The following is a 26,549-nucleotide window of genomic DNA, read 5'->3' on the forward strand; positions in this document are numbered from 1 at the left end:
ATTAATAAGAGAAATGAGGTACTTGGCTGTATTAGAATGTTACTATGCTGTCAGTGAACATGACGAATACAGAGAGAAGTGGAAAAACTCTTTCAAAGTAAAGCAAGGAGAGGCAGCAAAACAATATAGAAAATAACTACAAGAATGTAAATAGAAAGAGCAATAAGAACAAAAGGATTACAACTCAATGTGGCAAAGTTATGTAGCCCAAAGTTAGTTCCAAATATAAGACATAAGAAAATGTTTCTCCCCATTCATCTGAAGATTTGACAGTCAATAATATGAAATTGCATCACATTTTTTTCAATGTGATTGTTTTTACTGATTTTTTCTTCTTTAAAAAATTCTTCATTATAAGAGACAGCTCTTTAAAAACTAATATAAGGGGTTGGGAGAAGAATATAGGAGAAACTAAAGCAATGTAAAACAAGATAAAATAGTTTGAAAGAAAAAATAAATTCTATATAGCTATAAAACTAAAAAGATAAATCATAAGTGAAATCTCATATCAGAATCTGATAAGAAAGGCAACATAAATTCAGTTACAGGAAAATTGAAATTGATCCAAAGGGACATACATTATTAGCTGTTACATGGCAGAAAAGACAAAAATCTTTCTCATTGGACCTATTTGTTTGCTTAAGATCACGTGTCCCAGCAATTTCTATTTCTCCTTGGACTCATCTTTTTCTGCTCCTTTTGGATGTTTAGGCTGGCTCTTCTCTTGTTTTGTTTTTTTTTTTCTTCTGCCCTTCATTCTCTCAGCTAAATCCACTCTGCCTCATCAGGGCTGGAGCTCTGTCATGGTTAGCATCTCTTGAGACTCCACTATATCCCTCAAATCAACCAGTTTCTACAACCAACCAGCAAATCTTTATTTAGATTTACTCTGTGAGCTGAATGGTTCCAGGAACTTCAGGGAATACATTCTATCCATTTCAACAAGCCTTTATTAAACTCCTACTATCTAAAAAAGCTTGGAATAAAGGATAGAATAGAGCATTTTTAACTTTTTTGTGTGATATAACCCCCTTATGTAATTTGGGAGTATCTATGGGCTCCTCAGAATAATATTTGCTGCTTGCCAAGTTGAAAGAAAAAATATGTTTTTGTTAATGAAAATAAGGTTGTTCATCCAGGTTCACTAACACCTTGAAACCTATTCAGGGATATCATGGGAATTCATGGACCCCATATAAAGAAACCCTGGATTAAAGGGTTGCCACTGGAGTTAGGATGAATTGGATTTAAATCTTGCATTGAAATCTATTGACTGTGTAATTCCAAGCAAGATACTTTAGGCTCTCATTACTACTGCAGTCTCTCCCCACCACCCACCCTGACAACTCTCTTAAGTCTCTTAAATTGCAGCCAGCTCCCTTTTCATTGATAAAGATTTCTTACACAGATGAAACAACATTCCCTCCAAAAAATGAGAAAAGTACTAAGCTAAATACAGGAAATACAGTGGCAAAACAACACAGTCTTTGCCCTCAGTGAGTTTGCATTCAATTGTAGAGATGCAATGTCTTCCTAAATAAATAAATGCAATGCCTATGTAAAGAAAATATAAAGATGGAGCCAAGATGACAGCAGGAGAACAGCCTTTTTTAGGAGTTCTCTCTAAAATATTTCAAAAACCTTGAAATTATGACTCTAACCAAATTTTTGAGAGATAGAACCCACAGAAAGGTCCAGTGAGGCAATTCTCCAGCTGAAAGCAACCTGAAAAATAATGGGAAGGCTCTGTTCCATGGGGTTGGAGGAGGTGGCAGCACACCAGAGCAAAGGAGCTTCAGCCTTCCAGGACCTTGAAGCCTTCCAGGACCTGGGTCCTTGGGAGCCCTGGCTCTTGGGAGCAAAAGCAGTTTCCTGGCCTGCCACTCCATGGAGCACCAATAACAACTTGAAAGATCAGCAGGGAGACCTCTGTCAGAGTGAGTGCAAAACCCACGCCAGCATGACCATCCTCAGTACAGCCCAGCACTCAATGCTGCCCAGATCCCAGGAAATGGAAGCAGACCTGTGGAGCCACCGAGCAGGGAGACACCCAGCAGTTGTTCCCTGAGGCTTAGCCCATGGAAGGTAAGGGAGTGGAGGAAGACTGTGGAAGTCTGTCCTCTGTCCCTGGAATAGGACTCTAGGGTTTGACCATATTCAGACCCTGGTCTCAGTCTGGGCCCCCCAGAGAACAGTGACCCTCCTCACAGCCCCTGGAGAGGGATGAGCTTGCAGTCATCCACAGACCCAAACACAGGCCAGGAGAGCAGTCAGAGCCTCCCATGAGACCTTGAAGGAACTGAGGTCCTTTCAGGGTATACCAATACTATGCACAAGCTCAGGAAGCACCCCCAAACCAGGCACATATTGGGGAAATGAATAAATAGAAGAAAGGAACCTGACCATAGACAATTACTCTGGTCCCATGGAGGACCAAAACACAGACTCTGAAGATAAGAAAGTCCAAGCTTCTGCATCTAAAGCCTCCAAGAAATATAGAAGTTGGACTCAGGCTATTTTAGAGCTCAAAAAAGATTATGAAAATCAAGTAAGGGAGGTAGAGGAAAAATTGGGAATAGAAATGAGAGAGATGCAGGAAAAACATGAAAATAAAGGCAGCAACTTAGTCAAGGAGATGCAAAAAAAGTGCTGAAGAAAATACCATATTAAAAACCAGTTTAGGTCAAATGGATAAAACAGTTCAAAAACAATGAGGAGAAGAATGCTTTAAAAAAGCAGAACTGGCCAAATGGAAAAGGCATAAGAAAGTTCTCTGAGGAAAACAAATCTTTCAAATGTAGAATGGAGCTAAAGGAAGCTGATGACTTTGAGAGAAATAAAGGCACAATAATTCAACACCAAAAGAATGAAAAATAGAAGAAAATGTGAAATAATCCCACTGAAAAAACAACTGATCTGGGAAAAAAAGATCCAGAAGAGATAATTTTAAAATTATTGGTCTACCTGAAAGTCATGATCAGGAAGAGTCTGGACCTCATTTTTAAAGAATTTTTACAGGAAAGTTGCCCTGATATCCTAGAAACAGAGGATAAAATAGAAGTTGAGAGAATCCACCAATCTTCTATTGAAGGAGAGCCCAAAAAGCCCCCAACAAACCCAGGAATATTACAGCCAAGTTCCAGAACTCCCAAGTCAGAAAAAATATTACAAGCATCCAGAAGGACACAATTCAAATATCATGGAGCTACAGGCAGGATCACACAGGACTTAGCAACATCCACATTAAGGGCTCGTAGGGCTTGGAATATAATATTCTGGAAGGCAAAAGAGATTGGAATGCAAACGAGGATTAACTACCCAACAAAACTGAACATCCTCATTTATAGCTGAGGAAATCAAAGCAATCAATAATCATATGAAAAATTGCACTAAATCATTACTTATTAGAGAAATGCAAATTAAAGCATCACTGAGATTCCACCTCACACCTCTCAGACTGGCCAATATGACCAGAAAGGACAATGATCAATGTTGGAAAGGATGTGGGAAATCTGGGACACTAATACATTTTTGGTGGAGCTGTGAACTCATTCAACCTTTCTGGACAGCAATTTGAGATTATGCTCAAAGGACAACAAAAATGTGACTACCCTTTGACCCAGCAATACCACTACTGGGTCTATACCCTAAAGAGATGATGAAAAAGGGTAAAAACATCACTTGTACAAAAATATTCATAGCAGCCCTGTTTGTGGTGCCAAAGAATTGGAAATTAAGTGAATGTCTTTCAGTTGGGGAAATGGATTAACAAACTGTGGTATATGTATGTCATGGAACACTCCTGTTCTGTTAGAAACCGGGAATTATGGGAATTCAGGAAATCCTGGAAGGATTTGCATGAACTGATGCTGAGTGAGATGAACAGAACCAGAAAAACACTGTACACCGTAACAGCAACATAGGGGTGATGATCAACCTTGATGGACTTGTTCATTCCATCAGTGCAACAATCAGGGACAATTTGGTGCTGTCTGCAACGGAGAATATCACATGCATCCAGAGAAAGAATTGTGGAGTTTGAACAAAGACCAAAGACTATTACTTTCAATTTAGGGAAAAAAAACTGTTATCTTATTAGGTAATTTTGCTATCTCTTATACTTTATTTTTCTTCCTTAAGGATATGATTTCTCTCTCATCACATTCAACTGAGATCAATTTATACCACAGAAACAATGTAAAGACTAACAAAATGCCTTCTGTGGGGGTTGGGGGAGGGAAGCAAGAATGGGGGAAAATTGTAAAACTCAAATAAATAAAATCTTTCTAAAAAACAACTGAACATCTTCTTCCAAGGGAAAAGATTGACTTTCAGTTTAACAGGGGAATTTCAAATGTTCCTGTTGAAGTAGTCAGAGCTGAATAGAAAGTTTGATCTTCAAGTACAGGATTCAGGTGAAGCATAGTCTAGAGGGTAGATGAGAAGGGTAAATTATGAGGGACTTGATGATGAACTGCATGTATTCTTGCATGGAAAGATGATACTGATAATACTCATATGAACCTTCTCATTTAATAAATCAGGTAGGAGCTTTTATAGATAAGGCACAGAAGAGAGCTGAATTTTAAGGTATAATATATTGTAATAATGGAATCAATGGGTGAAAACAAAATGTACTGGGAGTAAGAAAAAGGAGAGGTAGAGTAGGCTAAAATATTTTATGTAAGAGTCAAGAAATAGCTTTTGCAATGGTATGGAAGGGGAGGAAAAGGAAGGATAATGAAGGAGCCTTCATTCTCATAGGAAATGGCTCAGAGAGGAAACAGCATATACACTCAATAGGTTATAAAAATCTAGAAGAAAAAAGGAGAAAAGGGGGACTGGGGGAGGGGTGGGGGGATGTGGGTAATAGAGGAGAGGTTAGATCATAGGAGAGGATAGTCAGATATAACACATTTTCTTTTTTTTACTTTTCAAGAAGGTGGTGAGATTGGGTGGCCTGACCAGGACCACAGAGCAGAGTAGTTGCTGGGTCTCTGGGGTGGGATGTAGGCTTGGGGCCTCTTGGCCCCAGGGCCAGTGTTCTGTCTGCTGTGCCACTCAGCTGCCCCACAGCACACTTTTGAAAAGGGACAGAGTGAAAGTAGAGAGAAAATATAATAAATGGTAGTGGGAGGAATGGATGGAGGGAATTACAATCAGCAACAGCAACTGGAAAAATATGGAAGTAACTTCACTGACGGACTTAGGATAAAGAATGTGATCCACCTGAGATAGAGTTGATGGTATCAGAACACAGACTGAAACACATTTTTTTCTCTTTCTTTTACTTTATTTCTCATGAAGTTTTATATTTTTGTGGGGGGGAGGGAGTATTATGCTTACTCTTACAACAAGAATATTTTAGCAATAGGTAAATAAATTAAAGAAAAAACATCCAAAAAAATAAAGTAAATACAAAATATTGGTGGGGAAGGGAGGGAAGCAAGACCAGAAGAGCACCAAAAACTAGGAGGATCAGAGATGGCTTTCCATAAGAAGGATGTGGCTTCTGAACTGTATCCTTTCTTTAAAATTATTTTATTTTCTTTTACTTTTAACTTATGAAATAAAACAAGGATGATTGCACATGAAACTACAAATCTCATCATAAACAGCTTACAATTCCTTTTAATTATATCATAAAGTTATCATGATAACAACTCCTTTCTCAGTTCTTTAGAGGGAACCTGATTTCATCCTTTTTTCCATCCTGCATAGGATATGGGACCTATCAACAAGGAGTTTACAACCTGGTTGAGAAGAAACATTTTATCTCAAGGAAGCATATCTATTTCTCTCAAAAGATCAATATCCCTGGAGTTGTGAGTTCACAATGTATATGAGAGAAAAATATGATCCCCTAGCATGTTCTTTATTAAACACCTAAGCTATATTAAGCATGTTATGTTTTCCTTTCAGCTTTTTTGAGAAAATGGTAAGATTGAATTACAGGGCTATCTATAATGATTTCTTTGAAACGTCCCTCAGCTATCCCCTTGAGATGAGAGTAAGGCAGCATCACATGTGAAGTGGGGAAAGGGAGGAAAGTTATTTTAAAGAATAGATTATCAAGTGATTTGTGTCAAAAATATTTATAATTGTTAGCAGCAATTGGTAGAGCACAGGAGTGCTCTACTTGGAGTAAGAAAATTTTGAGTTCGAATTGTGACTCAGACACATCCTAGTTGTATGACCTATGACAAATCAGTCTCTCTGTCTTAGTTTCCCTATCTGTAAAACAAGAGGTAGTGTAAAACATATTACAGAGGTGTAGATGGATCAAATGAGCTAATATACATAAAACTTCACAAATCTTAAAATGCCATATTAGAGCACTTCATAGTTACCAGGCATTTTGCAAACATTATCTCATTTGACCCTTACAACCACAATGAGAAATCATTAGTAGCAATATTTTTTATCCCTCAGTTTAAAGAACATTAGAAAGTTATATATCCAGGATCATAGTCTTGAAGAATCTGAGCCTCCAAGAGGAGGATAAATTGTGCACAATAAATCTTTCTTGAGAAGAAGAAATATATAATGTGCATTAGAAAGATTTGAATCCAAAGAGGAATAAATTTGTAAGTTTTTTAAAAGGACAAACCCAACAAATTACATGACAAACAAGGACAGAGTTAGCATTCAAACTCAGTTCTCATGTTTCTGAATCTGGGTTTTTTAACTACCTCTGGAAATCATTTAATGTCATTTCTATTGAAGAAATAATTCAACTTAAGCTAGAAATCTCCCATCATAATACTGAAACTTCAATTAAAAAATATGATTGTGGTGGTGGGAGGGGGAAGTTCTGGGAAAAAAAGCCAACTTCACTTTGCTGTTTTATCTTCCCACTGGGTTCATAATAAATCAAAGTATATTCTTTCTTTATTAAATTTATACATCTCATCACAAAACTAAGAAGGAAGAAATCATTTGTACTCTGCTCCATCAACTTCTAACTCAAGGTTTCACTTCACCCAAAGGAACTGTTTAATATGTGGACACTTTGATATTGTTCATCAATTGGGAAATAACTTTTAAAAATTGAGGGCATGAGCACAATGGAACACTACTATTCCATAGGAAGCAATGCAGAAATCTGAAAAAATGAGAACTGATACAGAGTGGAGTAAGCAGAATCAAAAAAAACAAAACCAAAAAAAATAGGAAAAAATATATAAAATGACTTCAGTAATACAAATAATAAAATATCCAAACTTGATGCTATGAATTATTGTGACCAAGTATGATTCTATACAAGAGTTAAAAAAATTCACCTCCTTTGCTTCTTTCAGAGTTGGTTGATATCCTGTGTTAGTTTTATAGAACATATTTTTATTTGTTTTTTAAAAAAGGAATGGCTTGCTGACCAGGAGAAGGGAAGGAGCATATTTGGAAATAGGGATGATGTAAAAGCAAAAGATATCAACGAAAGTTTAAAAGAAAGAAGACAGGAAGAAAACCTTAAGAGCAGTATCTCAAAGAATATCCTGCAGACAGAGTATCAAGAAGCAGGGAATAGATTAATATGTCAAATAATTCAGAGAGTTCAAAAAGATAAGGAAAGGGGAAAGGTTATTGGATTTAATTATAGGAAACTGAAAAGGAAAGGGAAGGGATATAATTTTTTATTTACCATGATATGTAAAATATTTGAAACAAGCAATCATGTTCCTGTGGTTTTTATGGTGACAGCAAATAACATATGTGTGTGTGCTTTTACTGACATTAAGATGACAGAAATTTAATTTTCACCAAGTAAAATGAGCTGCAACTGAGAAATGGCTTGATTAATTCCCAGGAAATAAGCAAAATCTTTCAGAAAATTCCAACAATGGAGGAGTTATTAAGGACTCTCTGGCAATATGGTGTAGACTTCTTGAAATTAGAATAATGAGAAGACCAAATTAAAAAAGCAACTAACCATTGTTATAAAGATGAAGGAATAAAAATCCTTGCCACAAGCAAGACAATACAAAGAGTAGAGCACTAAAGTTTGGGGAAAAGATATTTTTTAGTTATGAAATTCAATTTTTCAATCAAGGATTCATCTACCAAAACTGTTGTTAGAAATCTATCTTAGTTTACAAGATCTGAGCATCTTTATCTAACAACAAGGTGAAGCACTGCAGAGAGTATCAGACTTTGAGTCAGGAAGACCTGACTTTAAATCCATCCTCTAACACTTATCAACTGTGTGATGCTAGGAAAGTAATTTAATCTTATTTTCCCCATCGATATAATGGGGCTAATAATATATACAGAGTTAATGGAAGGGTCAAATGACATAATAATCTTGTGAGCATGGTGCCTGGCTTACAAGAAGAGCTATAGAAATGGGAAGTATAATTAATCCTCCTATCAAATGTTTTAGGGATTTTTTTTAGCTTTTCACTTTTTACTTTACTTTTTTGCTCAATGAGGAAAAATCTTTTCCCCATTGAGGGAGGGAATGGTGAACACTGATCAACATACTGACATGCTGGAAAGCAGAATTGTTCTAAAATTATAGAAATTCTTAAATGGAGATGAAATGATCTTATACCATTGTATCAAAAGGTAAGAAACTTACCAAGAGATAAAGAAGAATCTTCTTCAATAGCCTAGAAACTCACCAGATTTAAACTCCTGAAAATCTATGATTAAGAGCTAAGCTGTTTGTAAAACGTATGGTTAATATCCAATGTTATAAAAGTGTGGTTTCATAATAAAGAATGTATCAAAATCTTATGAACTCAAGCTAAGCTATGTTAGACAATTAATTACTATAAAAGAAGAATATATTACATATTTTAATTATAATATGTAAAAAGTGTAAATCTTATAGTACAAATCAATAAATTTCATCATTTTACCATGTACCACTTAATTTGCATACTACTGAATTCTCACCATCCAAAGACAGTATCTCAACTATAGATAAGGCAAATTATCTAAGTATCTCTGATTTTTTTTGTTGTCTGATATTCTAACCAGAATATGACTTTAGAGAGTCATATTCTTTATGAAAAAATCATATTCTTTTAAAAAATTTTTCAAACCAAAATAGGCAAAAGAAATGAGTGGATGGGGAGAAGTGGGCAACAAGTCATTGTATATCAGGAAATTAAATTCATGTGAAGAAATTCAAGAATCAGGGAATAACAGATAATTTGGGTGAAAGTTAGTGGGGGTAATATCAGAAACAAAAGTCATTGGAAGGACAGCGATGGTGCAGTGGATAGATCATTGGATTTGGAATCAAGACTTTAATTAAAATGTGGCCTCAAATCTGTCCATGGGCAAGTCACTTCACCCTGATTGCCTCCTCCCCCCAAAACGCAATCAGTCATTTTCATATACTACTGATGATCTGGACAGGAAAATGAAATACCAGAGGAATTTAGGAAGTCTGATTAACTTTTTTTTGTATCACAAAATATTTTTGCAGTCTAGTGAAATCTATCAAATCCTCAGAATCATACTTATAAATGCATAAAACAAAATACTTGGGATTACAAACAAAACCATTTTATTGAAATAGTTATCAAAATATTTTTTAAAACAAGTTCATGAACCTCCATGTTATAAACCTCTTTTCTAAGTCCTTGAATAGATTCTTAGACCATCACCAAATTAAAACACAATAGAATCACACATAACCAGATGGAACCTCAGGGAGTACAAAAGCAAAAAATATTAATGCATCAGAAACTTAGTTTCATAAATTAGCAGAAGATAAATCTCTCTACTACAAATAGAGACCTCAAAATATCCTTAAGGATTCAACAAATAGACCATACTAAAACAGGGCATTTTCACAGACAAAACTGTTGCCCATAGTCACCTGGATATAATATTTATTCATAAAAGGTTAAGGAACAACATTGTATAGATGTAATTTCAGCAGGGGCTCCAATTAAATGGAATGAAAAACTTTCAAAACATAGAGATCAAGAAAAGAAATCAAAACCATATAGGAACCAAATGAGGTACATCTTGTTCCTGTCATCCTTAACTGCTACAGGAGTGGTTCCAAGGATGCTTTCAGTGAGCCTAAGAAGATAAGCTTACATAATAATACATTTATCCATAGTAAATTTGTATATATTAATTTTGGTTCCATCATTCTAACCAGGATGTTTTTGGATTCTAACATCTAATATCCTTTCTACACCTCTCAGTTTTGTGTAATCTTCAGATTTGAGGAGTATGTCATCTTTGTCTTTTTTCAAATTATTGATAGAAATATGAAATAATCTAGAGTCATGGACAAATCTTTGGGACACTTTACTATCAACAACAAAAACATAAAAATTATAAAAATTTAAGCAAGCATTTTTATACTTAAATTTTAATTTTAGTGCTTAATTGAATTTAATTTAAGTGCTAACAATTTACAAATTTAGCTCATTACTTTTCATTTTATTTTACTCCTTCCAAACTGACATCTATCTCTTAACTAATTTGTATATACATTGCCTGAGAGTTCTCCTCATTTTACTCTACCTGAGAGAGCAGGGTCCAAAATGAAAAAGGCCTGCTCAACTAATTTATAAAGATCACTGCTAAATGGTTATTTTGGATAGCTAGGTGACACAATGGATAGAATGTCTTCCTGTGTTCAAATCTGGGTTTGGATACTCACTAGCTGCATGACCCTGGGCAGTCTTCATTTCCTTAGTTTTCCTCCCTGTAAAATGAGCTGCAGAAGGAAATGGCAAACCACTCCATTATCTTGCCAAGAGCACTCCAAATGAAGTCACAAAGAGTTGAACATGACTGAACATCCTTATCAATTTTTTTTTAGTTTTTTAAAACTCTGTAAAGGTGTTCTAATTTGATAAATGCTGTTATATTAGAGAGAACATTGGGTTGGAAATTAAGTTTAGAGTTTATTTTTAGTCAAATTTTGGGATTCCCCATGACTCTGGGCAAGTTTAACCTCCTCACTCTCCACAAGTAAATTATTATTTATTATTCTATTATATTTTATTCTTCTTGTTTTATCTATTTATCTATTATTCTACTCTGTGTATCTATATTCCCTAAGTACTCAAAGTTCTCAAAGTATAAATTTGAAGATGTTTGCAAAATACCTGGAGCTCCCTAAAAGAAAAGTCATGTATTAATATAGGATAAAAACATCATTGCATTATTACTATTTTTAATTATAACTATTTTTAATCCTCAAGATATTCTCTTGATTCCAGTATTGATCTACATTAATAATTTTAATTGAGTATTAGGAAGTCAAAAGCAATAGGTTATGTACAAAAATAGATTATATAAATATATACTCATGTATGTGACATATATTTAAATAGATACATACACATATTTCATATATATATATATTCAAATCACCCGTAAGAAAATTAAAATCAAGTGCTTTGAATTTCTCCAATGCATAGCATGAAGGCATTATTACATAATCACTCCAGGCTGTGGTTAAGGACTGTCTCCTTGGAAAACCAGAAATATTAACATTTTCTTCAAACTAATCTTAGAGCATTAGTAGAAATCGGGGTTGTACACATTCCACATTTAACTCTAATGAATTTTCCTGAAAGTTTCTAGACATAACTCAGATAACTGAAACATTTCAAGGTAAACATCAAAATGATTTCAAGAGAGAAATGGTTTTCTATAACTTATCCATTGAAAGTTCAGAGTTATCAGTTCTCTTATCATACTATTTTAACTTTTCATTTGATCATTCTATTTTTTCCTTTCTGTTTAAATTGACTTGCTAAAAGAATGCCATTTATTTTATGTAATAATAGCATTGTCCATAAAGGAGTGTCTATTTTTTTCAAAAGAAACATAATGGAGACTTCTGACCAAGATGGCAGAGAGAAGACAGGCACTGTGCTAAGGTCTCCTGGTTTTCCCTCAAAAATAACATGAAAGAAACCTCTTAACAGAAATTCAGTCTACAAAACCCAGAAAGAGAAGCTAGGAGAAGAATACCTACTGTCTCAGGGGATCATGGGTGAACTGGGAGTGGAGACCAGGGGCTGAAGTGGGGGAGGGGGGAAGCCAGAGGACCGGCCTCTGCCACAGAGGTTTTGGTGAGTGGTGGGTCCAAGAACTAACTTTAGCTACTAAATCTTTGGCTGGGGGAGAGGAGTTCTGGTGAGCCCCACTCATTGGGTGGGTAAAATCCAACAGAGAATTGCAAAGCACACCTAGAAAAAAACCAGCAAGGCAAGGGACCTGAGCTATATACTTTCAGGTGATCCCTCTTCCGAGAAAGAACAGTAATTCCCCCCCACAGCCTCAGGCTCAGTTGTGGGCAACAGAGTTCACTCAACTGAAAGGGAGATTAACTCCCTCCCCCCAGGGTCCAGCCCATTGTTCATGGTTAACTCAGACCCTGCTGCGGAGGGCCTTAAACACCCCAGAGAAAGCAACCAGTGACCCCTACTAGCCAATCCTTGGAATTACTAAGTCAAGTGAACAAAGCCTCTAGGTTCAAAAGCAAACCTTTGGGAACCAGCTCTGCCCCACCCCCAATACAAGATCCTAGGAAGATGAAGAAAGGACAGAGAGAGAGAGAGGTACCAATGGAGAAATACATAGAAGAAATAGATTCTAACCCAGAGAGATCTAGGACTTCTGAGAATATGAATTAGTCTCCAGCCCAGAAAGACTTCCTTGAAGAAATCAGGAAAGAGTTTAAAAATCAATTGGAAAAATTGGGATAAGAAACTCAAGAGAAAATTAAGAAAACAAATCCTTGGAAAATACAATTGGACAATTACAAAATGAGAATAATTCTCTCAGATCCTCAATTGGGCAAATGCAAAAAGAAAATAATTCTCTCAACACTATACTTGATCAGATGGAAAACTCCTTCAAAAATAGAATTGACCAACTAGAAAAGAAGTTGCAAAAGGGAAATGAAGAAAATTCTTCTCTTAATAAAAAAGAAAATCCTGCAAGCAGTCATAAAGAAACAATTTAAATACCAAGGAGCTATAGTGATGATTATGTAGGACCTGGTTGCATCAACATTAAGGATCAAAGGGCCTGGAATGAGACAATCCAAAGAGGAAGGAAGCTTGGAATGCAGCCAAGAATCCGCTATCCAGAAAAGCTGAGCCTTCTCTTGAAAGGGAAAAGATGGACATTTAATGAAACAGGAGACTTCCAACATTTCCTGATGAAAAAACCAGAGTTAAATAGAAAATTTGGACATCAAACAGGAGGCTCAAGAGACACATGAAAAGGTAAAAAAAAAAGATAAAGAAAAAAACTGCTCTTCAATAAGATGAAACTGGCTATATCCCCACCTGGGAGAAAGATTCTCATAACTCTCAAGAACAAAGAAAATATACTTAGCCTGAAGTCATGGACACTCATGACTTTTCTATGGCTCATGATTTAATGATTTAAAAACAATACTTCCTTAAAAAGGGAGCCAATAAGGAGATGGGAGGATGGAGGAGATTGAATGGGGTAAATCTCATTACATTAAGAGATACAAAAGACCTATTGTAATAGAGGGGAAGAACAGAGGTGGTGAGAACCACCTTAATTTTCATCTCGTCAGATTTGACTTAAAGTTAACTTACACACACTCAGTTAAGTTAAAAAACGTATCTTACCTTTCAAGTATTAAGGGGGAAAGGGAAGGGGAGGATGGGGAGGGGGAGTAAAAGGGGAACTAACGGAAGGAAGGGAAGGAAGAAGGGGGAAGGGAAAGGAGAAAGAAAGGGGAAGAGTAGCTATAGGAGGGCAAACACACTGAAGGTGGTGGTATTCAAAAAATACTGGAGAATATAGGTAAAGGGAAAAAAGGGAAAAATATAAACAGAGGGAAGATATAATGAAGGTCAATAAAGAGTTAGTAATTATAACTTTGAATGTGAATGGGATGAACTCTCCCTTAAAATGTAAGTGAATAGCAGAGTGGATTAAAAACCAGAATCCTACAATATGCTGCTTACAAGAAACTCATTTGAAACTGAGAAATTCATATAGACTAAAGGTAAAAGGTTGGAGCAAAATATATTTTGCTTCAACTGAAGTGAAAAAAGCAAAGGTAGCAATCCTTATCTCAGACAAAGCCGCTGAAAAAATAGATAGTATAAAAACAGATAAAGAAGAAATCTATATTCTCCTGAAAGACCATAGATAATAAGGTAATTTCAATACTGAATATGTATGCACCCAATGGTATAGCATCCAAATTCTTAGAAAAATTGAAAGAGCTACAGGAAGACAGACAAGAAAACTCTACTAGTGGAATAGTTCAACCTCCTGCTCTCAGATTTAGATAAATCTAATCTAAAATAAGCAAGAAGGAAGTTAAGAAGGTAAATCAATTGTTAGAAAACCTAGATATGATAGACTTATGGAGGAAATTGAATGGGGATAGAAAAGAATATACTTATTTTTCTGTAGTACATGGCACATACACAAAAGTTGACCATGTAATAGGGCATAAAAACCTAATGATTGATTGCAGAAAAGCAGAAATAGTGAATACATCTTTCTTAGGTCATAATGCAATAAAAATCATATGAAATATTTGGCCAGGGAGATATAGACCCAGAACTGATTGGAAACTAAATAACCTCATTTTAAAGAATGAATGGATCAAGCAATAAATTATAGAAAGAATTAATTATTTCACCCTAGATAATGACAGTAATGACACAACACACCAAAGCCAATGGGATGCACTCAAGGTGGCTGTCAGGGTATATATTTTATCTTTAAATGCTTACATGAAAAAATTAGAGAAAGAAGAAATCAATGAACTAAATATACAACTATAAAATTTAAAGAAAGAACAAATTAAAAAACCCCCAGGAAAATACCAAATCAGAAGTTTTCAAATTAAAGGAGAAATTAATAAAATCAAAAGCAAGAAAAATATTGAACTAATAAATAAAACCAATAGCTGATTTTATGAAAAAAACAATAAAATTGATAAACCTTTGGTCTATTTGATTAAAAAAATGAAGAAAATCAAATTGCTAGTATCATAAATGAAAAAGGTGAACTTACCACCAATGAAGAGGAAATTAAAGTGATAATTCAGAATTATTTTGCCCAACTCTATGCCAATAAATTTGACAATCTAAATGAAATGGATGAACATTTGCAAAAATACAAATTGCCCAGATTAAATAAAGAGGAAATTAAAAACCTAAATAACCCTATCTCAGAAAAAGAAATACAATAAGCCATTATTGAACTCCCTAAAGAAAAAATCTCCAGGGCCAGATGGATTCACAAGTAAATGCTATCAAACATTTAAAGAACAATTAGTTCCAACTCTATATTAATCTCTTTTGAAAAACAGGTGAAGATGGAACTCTAACTCTTTCTATGACACCAATATGGTGTTGATACCCAAAACAGGAAGAGTTAAAACAGAGAAAGAAAAGTATACACCTATCTCCCTGATGAATATAGATGTAAAAATCTTAAATTAAATTTTAGCAAAATGATTATAACAATTTATCACTAGGATAATACATTATGATCAAGTAGGTTTTATCCCAGGAATACAGAGTTGATTCAATATTGGGAAAACTGTTAGTATAATTAATTTATCAATAACAAACTTATCAGAAATTATATGATTATATCAATAGATCCTGAAAAATATTTTGACAAAATACAGCACCATTCCTACTAAAAACACTAGAGAGTGTAGTAATAAATGCATTGTTCCTTAGAATAACAAGCACTATCTATCTGAAACCATCAACAAGCATTATGTGCCACAGGGATAGGCTAGAGGCACTCCCAATAAGATCAGGGGTGAAACAAGGATGCCCAGTATCACCACTACTATTCAATATTGTATTAGAAATGTTAGCCTCAGCAATAAGAGAAGAAAAAGAAATTGAAGGAATTCAGAGTGGGAAGGAAGAGACAAAACTCTCACTCTTTGCAGATGACATGATGGCATACCTAGAGAATCAAAAAAAAATAATCTAAAAAACTACTAGAAATAATTAGCAACTTTAGCAAAGTCACAGGATATAAAATAAACCCCCATAAACCTCAACATTTCTATATATGACTAGCAAGCTACTGCAGAAAGAGCTAGAAAGAGAAATCCCATTCAAAGTAACATCAGACATTATAAAATGCCTGGGAGTCTACCTGCCAAAGTAGACTCAAAAACTTTTTGAAAACAATTACAAAACACTTCTCACACAAATAAAATCAGATTTAAATAACTGGGAAAATATCAACTGCTCATGAATAGGTTGAGCTAATATAATAAAAAAATGACAATTCTACCAAAACTAAACTACTCATTTAGTGCCCTACCAATCAAAATTCCAAAAAATAAAAATTACTTTAAGGAGTTAGAAGAAATTGCAAGTAAATTCATATGAAGAAATAAAAAGGCAAGAATTTCCAGGAATTCAATGAAAAAAAAAGTGCAAAAGAAGGTGGCTTAGCCTTACCAGATCTAAAATTGTATTATAAAGCATCAGTCATCACAACTGTCTGGTATTGGCTAAGAAACAGAGTTATGGACCAGTGGACTAGGTGCAATAGCAGGAAATGATTTTGATGATTTGCTATTTGAGAAGCCCAAAGAGTCCAGCTTTGGAATAAAAACTTTCTCTTCGATAAAAAATGTTGAGGGGAAAAAAACATATCTAGGGAAAATTTGAAGTTAGTATGGAAGAAACTTAGATTACATCAACACCTCACAACCTATACCAACATAAGATAAAAATGGATATAGTATCTAGACATAAAAAACAATATTATAAGCACAGTAGAAGATCAAGGAGTAGTAGTATACCTGTCAGATCAATGGAAAGGGAAGTAGTTTATGACCAAGGAAGAGATGGAGAAAACCATTAAAAACAAACTAGATAATTTTGATTACATTAAATTAAAAAACTTTTGCAACAGACAAAACCACTATAACCAAGATCAAAAGAAATGTAGTAAATTGGGAAACAATTTTTACAAATAGTATTTCTGACAAAGGACTCATTTCTAAAATATACAAGTAACTGAGTCAAATTTTCTTTTTTTTTTTAAAGATTTTATTTATTTTGAGTTTTACAATTTTTCCCCTAATCTTACTTCCCTCCCCAACCCCCCAAAATAGGCAATTTGCCAGTCTTTACATAGTTTCCATGGAATACAATGATCCAAATTGAATGTGATAAGAGAGAAACCATATCCTTAAGGAAGAAACATAAAGAATGAGAGATAGCAATATCAGACAATAAGATAGAAGGTGTTTTTCCTAAATTAAAGGTAATAGTCCTTGGTCTTTGTTCAAACTCCACAGTTCTTTCTCTGGATACAGATGGTATTCTCCATTGCAGACAGCCCCAAATTGTCCCTGATTGTTGCACTGATGGAATGAGCAAGTCCATTATGGTTGATGATCACCCCCATGTTGCTGTTAGTGTTTTTCTGGTCTGCTCATCTTGCTCAGCATCAGTTCATGCAAAGCCTTCCATGTTTCCCTGAATTCCCATCCCTCCTGATTTCTAATAGAACAATAGTTCCATTACATACATATACCACAGTTTGCTAAGCCATTCCCCAATTGAAGGACATTTACTTGATTTGCAGTTCTTTGCCACCACAAACAGGGCTATGATGAATATTTTTGTACAAGTGATGTTTTTACCATTTTTCATCATCTCTTCAGGGTATAGACTCAGTAGTGTTATTGCTGGATCAAAGGTATGCACATTTTTGTTACCCTTTAGGCGTAGTTCCAAATTGCTCTCCAGAAAGGTTGGATGAGATCACAGATGCATCAACAATGTAATAGTGTCCCACATTTCCCACAACCCTCCCAACAATGTCCATTATCCTTTCTGGTCATATTGGTCAGTCTGAGAGGTGTGAGGTGGTACCTCAGAGAAGCTTTAATTTGCATTTCTCTAATAAGTAGTGATTTAGAGTAATTTTTCAAATGACTATGTATGGCTTTGATCTCTTCATCTGTAAATTCCCTTTGCATATCTTTTGACCATTTGACAATTGGGGAATGGCTTTTTTTTTAAATTTGACTCAGTTCTCTGTATATTTTAGAAATGAGTCCTTTGTCTGAGTCAACTTTTCAAAAAACAAGCCATTCCCTAATTGACAAATGATCAAAGGATATGCAAAGGCAATTGACAGATGAGGAAATCAAAGCGATTCATAGTCATATGAAAAATTGCTCTAAATCACTATTTATTAGAGATATGCAAATTAAAGTATCCCTGAGGTACCACCTCACACCTCTCAGACTGGCCAATATGACCAGAAAGGATAATGATCATTGTTGGAAGGGATGTGGGAAATCTGGGACACTAATACATTGTTGGTGGAGATATGAAGTCATCCAACCTTTCTGGAGAGCAATTTGGAATTATGCCCAAAGGGCAACAAAAATGTGCATACCCTTTGATCCAGCAATAACACTACTGGGTCTATACTCTGAAGAGATTATGAAAAAGGGTGAAACCATCACTTGTGCAAAAATATTCATAGCAGCCCTGTTTGTGGTTGCAAAGAACTGGAAATTAAGTGAATATTAAGTGAATGTCCTTCAATTGGGGAATGGCTTAATAAATTATGGTATATGTATGTCCTGGAACACTGTTGTTCTATTAGAAACCAGGAGTGATGAAAATTCAAGGAAGCATGGAAGGATTTGCATGAACTGATGCTGAGCAAGATGAGCAGAACCAGAAAAACATTTTACACCCTAACAGCAACATGGGGGTCATCATCAACCATGATGGACTTGCTCATTCCATCAGTGAAACCATCAGGGACAATTTTGGGCTATCTGTGATGGAGAATACCATCTGTATCTAGAGAAAGAATTGTGGAGCTTAAACAAAGACCAAAGACATATTTAGGGGTGTGTTAGTGTATATCAATTTAGGGGAAAAACCCACCATCTTATTATGTAATCTTGCTATCTCTTATACTTCATTTTTCTTTCTTAAGGATATACTTTATCTCTCATCACATTCAACTTAGATCAATGTGTACCACGGAAACAATGTCAAGACTAATATACTTCCTTCTGTCCGGGGTGGGGGAGGGAAGCAAGAAAAGGGGTAAAATTGTAAAACTCAAAATAAATAAAATCTTTCTTTAAAAAAAAGAAACATAATGCTACTAATAGCTTTTTACAGATAATATGATCCTCACAATAATTCAATAAGGGAAGAATATTTATTACCTTTATTTTCCAGGTGAAGGAAATAATGAAAGCTAAACTGACTTGCCTCTCATCGCACAATTAGGAAGCATATGAGGTGAGATTTGAATCCAGATCTTCTTGCATCCAAGCCCTTTGACCAATCTTATCAACAATTTATATCTGCATGGTAATTTGCAGTTTATAAAATATGTTCATATACATTAATCAATAGGATCCTCAACTATCCTATGATATATATGGGACCAATATTATCCCTACTTTACAGATGAGGAAACTGAGACTCTGAGAAGTTGATCATCATATAGCTGTCACAGAGATATTGATAGAGGTAGCTCCATCCCTTTCCCCTATAGATTCCTGTCTTTCAATAGAATATACCGTTTTGAATTATTTGCTATTGACACTATTTAGATTGTACAAGTCTATCTAGATTCTCTTACTTTTAACCTACGATATTTACATTTTGCACTTTCCAAATGGAAGGTTGAGGAGGGACATTCTGTCCATAAGTAAAGAATTGAGAAATGTTGAATAACAACATTGGATTTATTATTACAAGGTCAAGCAGCCTTAGGAAAAATATTAATAGAATACAAATTTAAAATATGAGCTGGCACCCTGTCCTCTATGAAAAAGAACCAGAAAAATAATAAGAATTGCATTTAGGATCCATAAAGCATTTAGATTCAATGAATTATAAAATGATAAAACTAAGAGTGGTCTTAGAAACTCAATGGTTTCTATAATGAGGACCACAAAATCTAGGGGAAACAGAGGGGAGAGAGACCAGGAATATGTATACACATGATTCCAAGTATTACCATTTTGATCAAATGAAGGTTTTTCACAAATTGTCATGTGGAGGTCTGTGGAATGCTGATATTAAACATTATATTTGCAAATGTTAGGAATCAGTGATCTAAACTAAACATCTCATTTCATTGATAATGATTCTGAGGCCCAGAGATGTAAAGTGATTTGCCTTGGATTTTTAGATTCAGAGGATCTGGGTTCAAATCCTACCTCTGCTACTTAACTATGTAACTCTAGGCAAGTCATTTAACCTCTCTGGGTCTCAGTTTCCTTATCTGTAAAATGAGATGTTTGGACTACAAGACTTTGAAGGTTCCTTTCTGCTTCAAGTCTATGATCTTATGGTTAAAATTGTTTGGGTGGCAGATTCAAGACTAGTAAATACAAACCTCTTGTATTCTAGCTCCTAACCCAATGGATATACACACACACACAAACACACACACACACACACACACACACACACACACAAATGTATGTGTAATTATGTCCATGTGAAGAACTTTCCTGTCTCTTACCTCTTAAAAGATTTTAAACTATTTCACAGACATTCCTTCATTGTTATTGTTGTTCAGTTATTCTGTGTCTGATTCTTTGTGATCCCAATGCTGTCCATGGGAATTTCTTGGCAGGGATATTAGAATGGTTTTCCATTTCCTTCTCCAGTGGATTAAGCACAACCGAGCTTAACTGTTTAAGACTGAATTTGAACTCAGGACATCCTGACTCCAGTCCAGATCTCTGTCCACTGAGTCATTTATCAGCCTCATTCCTTCATTACTCTTAAAATATTTCACAGCCTTACAATATCCAAAAAGGAAATAAGTGACAGATGAGTGTCCATCTGTATAGGGTCTTTATCTCTTCTCACGAGGGGTTCACAGTGACATGTAAAAGCTAAATAAAGTTATTTGCCTTACTAAGTCCTCAATTCCCTGACATTTTAGGTTCGGAAATTATTTGATTTCTGACCCTTAAAGGAAACCCAAGGAAACACCAAGCAAAAATTTAGGAATAATCTTCAGGATCTAACCCTTTGGATCTGTAAGGACTGAAAATCTACATTACTCTAAGGTAAAATAAAGTTAATACCTGATCTTATTCTAAGGATGTTAGACTATAGAAGTATGAAAGTGATGAGGGGCAGCAAGTATAGCCTGGGAAGGAAAAGATAGGTTCATAAAGTGTTTGGAATCTCTCAATATGGACAATATGCAGCCTCCTTTGCCTGGAAAGATAAGTTATAAAGTAGGAGACATTTGAAAGGGAGAAGTGGAGGAGAATAAAACCCTTTAAATCTCTCATCTCCAAAATATTTTAACCCTCCTCTAATTTAAATGAATCAGAGAGGCTACCAAATATTCCTAATCAGAAAGAACTACACTTTTAGCTGAGAATGCATTTTACAATTAGACATTAAAATGGCTACAAATAGAGGCCTTGAACTCTTATAGTTCGGGGGGGGGGGTGTCCTTTACATTGTCTCAACATTCCACTACTTACTTGTAACAATATATATTACAGGGCCTTCTATTACTCTATAGCCCTAACTCCCACGAGGAAGTATCACTTTCAGCAAGAGATTCAAACATTTTCCTGTGTAGCCAAAGATGGAGATTTGGGAGGGTGGGGGAAGAGGCAAAGGGTCATAGGGTCTTTTCAATTGTTTCACAAAAAGTAATAAAGTCTCCACATTGCAAAGATCAGCCATATGGAATAATACACACACACACACACACACACACACACACACAGACACAGATGTGTACATGTAAAACCTGTTATTCACCCTGCTTAATACTGTCAATATCTTTACTGATGAGACAAGATGTTTTTCTACAGGCTTAAGTCATCTTAAATCAGTTATGATGGAAATTAAACTTGCCTTATTTATTAACAAATCTCGAGTGGTTTATGCAACTACATTAGAACTTTACTCTGTGGTTTTGAAATGTGTGTCATACACAATCCAACACTCTAGGTTCTTCAGTAGAAGATCTGAAAAGCATGATTAAGTAGTAAAATCTTATACCCTATTTCAAGTCAGATTTTTTAATGTTCCACAAAAACGATTTGTTGCACTTGCCTATCTATTAGCGACACAACTTGAGAACTGCTAAATTGTGCCAAGAATAAACTACATATAAGAGCTTCAAAAACAGAGACCATGGGCCTTTTGTCTCAAGACAAAATTTTATACTGATCTAATATGAAAAGGGGCAGTTGGTTTTGTGGAAAGAATATAGACTTGGAGTCAAGAAAAACCTAACTTTGAATTCTGCTTCCAATAAAAACTGAGTATCTATGGGTTAAGTCACAACTTTTTTAGGTCTCAATTTCTTCATCTGCACAATGGAGCTAATAATACTTATGTCCCCCTACCTCATGAGAGTATTGTGGGACTCAAAAAAGATAAGAAACATAAAGCACATTATTAATTTTAAGCTGCTATAAAATGTCTGCTATTACTAGTTTACAAAGTTTATCAAAGAAGCAGTTCTCTACAAAGAAATCCTGAAATTGATAAACAATAGTTTGTGATATTTTGTGAACCATTCTGCCTAAGTCTTTGAAACTTTGCTCAGATAATACTTGCCCATTTCAAAGCATTTAAATTCTAAGTTTTAAAAAATCTAAAATAGCTAATTCAAAGGTTCAAACAAGTTTTTACTTATTTCTACACATTACAATGATATTCTTGAAATGGATTTAGCACTGCTATAATAAAACTAAGGCTATTTGGACACCCAAATATGCCTTATTTTGTACAGTAAGGTGTATTCCTATAAATCAAAATATTTTATTTAAAATATCAAAATCAAAAGATTGAGATAAAAAATGTTTGAATAAATCAATTAGGAGAGCTTGATTTCTCTTGTGTATGTTAAATTTTTACATAAAAAAGAAAATCCAATTAAAAAAACAGCAACCTACTTTATTTCCTAAAGTATTATTAACATAGTGTTAATAGAAAATAATATGAAAGTAGATATGCTAATAGGAAAGATGTTTGTATAAAAGGTTTATAAAGGAAGTCTTTTAATGGAAAAGAAATAACTCATTACAAACTATATCAGAATAAAAATAAAATTCTATGCCCTGAACATATCTGAAGATATCTTTCATTCTTCATTTTCTTGTGCTAAACAACTCTGGATTATTAGGATGTATTGGCTACATACTGGGTCTTTTTTCATTTGTAGGCCCTAAAATAGCTACCACTTTAAACAATGTTGTTGTTTATTATTCTGGAGGGTTTTACTCATATTTTGTTGCCTGGTATTTTTTCATAAATAACAAAAAGAAGCCAAATGTGAGACTTTAGCACCATGCTTAAAAAAGGAGAAATTTTTTAAAAATGATTTTGGGTATACTGCAATGACTGTCAATAACATGTCAGTGAAATGTCACTCAGTTCATAATGAGACCTGGTATCCCCTGAGGGATAAAAATGAAAAATTGCCCATTGAAGAGCTCAGCAATGAAAAGAAAAACCAGGTAATATGGTACAAGTTTTGAAGGTCAGATCAAATCCTTCAATCCTGGTTTGTTGTTTTTTTAAACTTTCAAAGAGTAGCACATTTTAAATGATCCTGTATTGCACTTTACAAAGAAGCATTATTAACTGTAATGCAGATGAAGAAACTAAGGCATCAAGAGGTTAACTAATTGAGGCAAGGTCATACAAAACCAGGAAACAGATCAAAGAATGGAACTCTCTCAATTTTCAAAACTTCCAGGCCTCAGACCTGACCAACAGAACTGAAAGAATTTTTTCCTATGTCTTTATACTTATGCTGTCCTATCCTACCCCCTACTTCCCTGCATTTCAAAGGCTTTTACAAATCCAAAGGGAAATAAATCATAGAAAGCAATCAGCAATATGCTTCTGTGAAATGGATTATAGTGATAATAGCTTTGTTTAAAAGGAAGAGCCTTAAAAAAAAAAAAAAAAAAACCCCATAGTGTTGTGGGTAAAAGAAGTAGAATGTTTTAAATATGAACTCATTCCAGGAGCTTCTATACCAATAAAATTCAAGCATATAGAATAATGGTCAGATCTGACTACTACTACCGGCTAAGATTTCTTTTAATTATTAGCTTTCTTTTCTTTTTTTTTTAATTAAGACCTGAAAAGTTAATTAAAGTTCAAGATCCTTCAAGATACCTTCTTTTCCCTTTGGTAATATATTCATTTCCCAACATTGGAGCAAAGGTATTTCTCTGAACTTTATAATGGCAGTCTAAAATCAAGAAAAAAAATTATATTTTCAAATTGTATATACTTTTTCTCCTCTTCCTGAGGAAGAAATAGTCAAATACTAACTGTTTTGATAAGGACACATATTCCTTGGATGTTATACCAAGAAACTCCTCTGCATCAGCAATAGGATAGCTAGATCACTTATCCTCCTCTTCTAGTTATGTTTGGTTCACTATACATGTCAAAGAGATGGAGATCTAACAGTATTAAGTAACCTTTGCCATTTGACCCTCATTAACAGACTACTTCAACTAAATTTCTTTCTGATGGAATAAGAATGAATGTCAGGTAAGCAGCAACCAAGCTAGAAAAAAAAATAAAATCAGGAGAACTCCATGCTGATATTTAAAGACTATTCCTCTCACCACATGAAATATTCATGTATATTACCAGCCAGAAGGCCTCTGTCCAAACCCTACTTTCAGAAGATCCTACTTTTAGTCTAAAAATCAAAAGAAAGATAGGGGTAAAAATCCTATTATCATTCCAAAAGGAATTAGTGCAACTTTGAATTTACTCACCTAACAGAGGTGATCGAGAACTGGCTAGTAGAATAATCAGTTATGGCTTAGCAGTGACTTTTAATAGGACAACATGGAATGGGATGAGGGGGATAAATAATCTGGCTTCTCAACAGAATCTGAAAAGCTAGAAAATTTCTAGTGTCACTGTTCTTATAACAACATTCGTCTATGCACTAACATGGTTTTATCATCCAACTTATTCCCAGGAAATTGTCCAATGGGCAATTAAGATTTATAATCTAAATGGTCTCAAAATTATATCTCTGGGAAGTCAAGTCTAAATTAAATCAGACCAGGCTTTTAGGCTTCCAACTATCACATTTTCCCTTTTGAGCAAGTGCATTTCAATACATAGAACTTCTCCTCTTACAGATCATTTTCAAAATTGTCCCTAGGCACAATCTCCCAGGCAAATTTTGATCTATGAAAGTGAAATATGAAAACTGGTTAGCTCTAAAACTCGAAGAAGGGATACTATATTCCCTTTCTAAGATTTCAGAAAGTTACTTTTTTTCCAGGGGTCTCCTTTCTATAAAGAATTGTTCTAACTTCTTTTTGCACAATACACATACTATCTCATAAAGGCTAATAGGACAGCTCTGTAAAAAGTAATTCAAATCCAAGTCATGCATAAGTATCCGTATATGAAATGAATATAGAAGTCCTTGAAACCAAAAATGTTTATTATGTGATACAGAGATGTAGATTTTTTTAAAAAAATACTTCCTTTTAAAAGGAAAACATGACTCTCCTGATATGCCCCTGATTAAATAAATGATTAAGGTGTTGACAGATAAATATAATAATCAACTGCTTCGGATGTAGATTTGGGATGCAGTTAACCAATAGAGGGTTACCTGTCAGGCCATGTTTGGAGGGTGGTAAGGTTTATGTTGGCTAAGGAAGTAATAGTAAGTAGCAGATACTTACATTTCTGTGATGTTCTCAGGATCAGGGCTATTTTGTTCCAGTCTTGGAAAGGCCGTAATACCTGGAGAAGGATTGCTGCACCAGATCCGAGTAATACTGCATGTGCAGGACGTGGGGCAAGCCTGGGAGCCCCTCCAGAAAATCAAAGCCAACCAGCAGAAACCCAAGAGCCGCGCCATGCCCGGTCCATCACACTTCTTCCAGGACAACATCCCTAGCCACTGAAGCCAGCCACAGATCAAATGTTTTCTGCCCCCGCCCCAAACACACCCCCCACCCCGCCCCCCCGCCCCCCTCTCCAAGAGCCTCCTGCTGCCCCCGGCCGGCTTGTTCCCACGGGGTCGTTCTTAATTCTACTCCCGGCACTCTGTGCGTCTGTTGGGTCCCGGTGTGCACTGCTCAAAGCGGCGGGAGCAGCTGGGGCATCTTGAGCCTCTTTACTGGGGGCACTACTGGAAAAACTGTCTCTGGTGCATATCCACACGCCTTCTGTGGGTGGGGACTCAGTCGCCCCTTAGGGGTTCACGCCTGTGCCAAATCTGGGATGAAGACAGCCGGGCTGAGTCTTGAGCAGAAGGAGGATGTGAGGTGGAAGATATGGCCGCAGCACCTTGAGGCTGTGAGGCAAACAGATGAAACGGATGAGATGGAGAAGGGGACCAACGCTGCTTGTGACGGACATGCTCCCTCCCACTACTCCATCCAACCCGCGGTGCCACCCCTAGGGGTGGGACGTGGCCCCGACCCTTGAGGGGAAGGAGACCCGATGCCGCTGGCAGTGGGGATGCTCCCGCACCGCCCCCTCCCCCATCCCCCCGCAGCGGGCCACCAGGAGCCGACTGGATCCCCAGGAGTC

The 26,549-nt window shown here is 35.5% G+C and overlaps 1 protein-coding gene across 3 annotated transcripts in view; it reads right to left on the reverse strand.

Annotated features, from left to right (window-relative positions):
• The window catches only part of NTRK2 (neurotrophic receptor tyrosine kinase 2), a 417,637-nt gene extending 391,690 nt beyond the window's left edge, over positions 1-25,947 (reverse strand). For all 3 annotated transcript variants that reach the window (XM_074196621.1, XM_074196620.1, XM_074196622.1), the window contains exon 1: positions 25,694-25,947. In XM_074196621.1, the coding sequence (XP_074052722.1) occupies positions 25,694-25,905 (212 nt within the window). In that variant the 5' untranslated portion in view covers positions 25,906-25,947. The remainder of the gene's footprint in view (positions 1-25,693) is intronic.
• Positions 25,948-26,549: the final 602 nt, after the last annotated feature.

The sequence above is a fragment of the Macrotis lagotis genome, chromosome 8 (assembly GCF_037893015.1).
Source record: "Macrotis lagotis isolate mMagLag1 chromosome 8, bilby.v1.9.chrom.fasta, whole genome shotgun sequence".
Classification (NCBI taxonomy): Eukaryota; Metazoa; Chordata; class Mammalia; order Peramelemorphia; family Peramelidae; genus Macrotis; species Macrotis lagotis.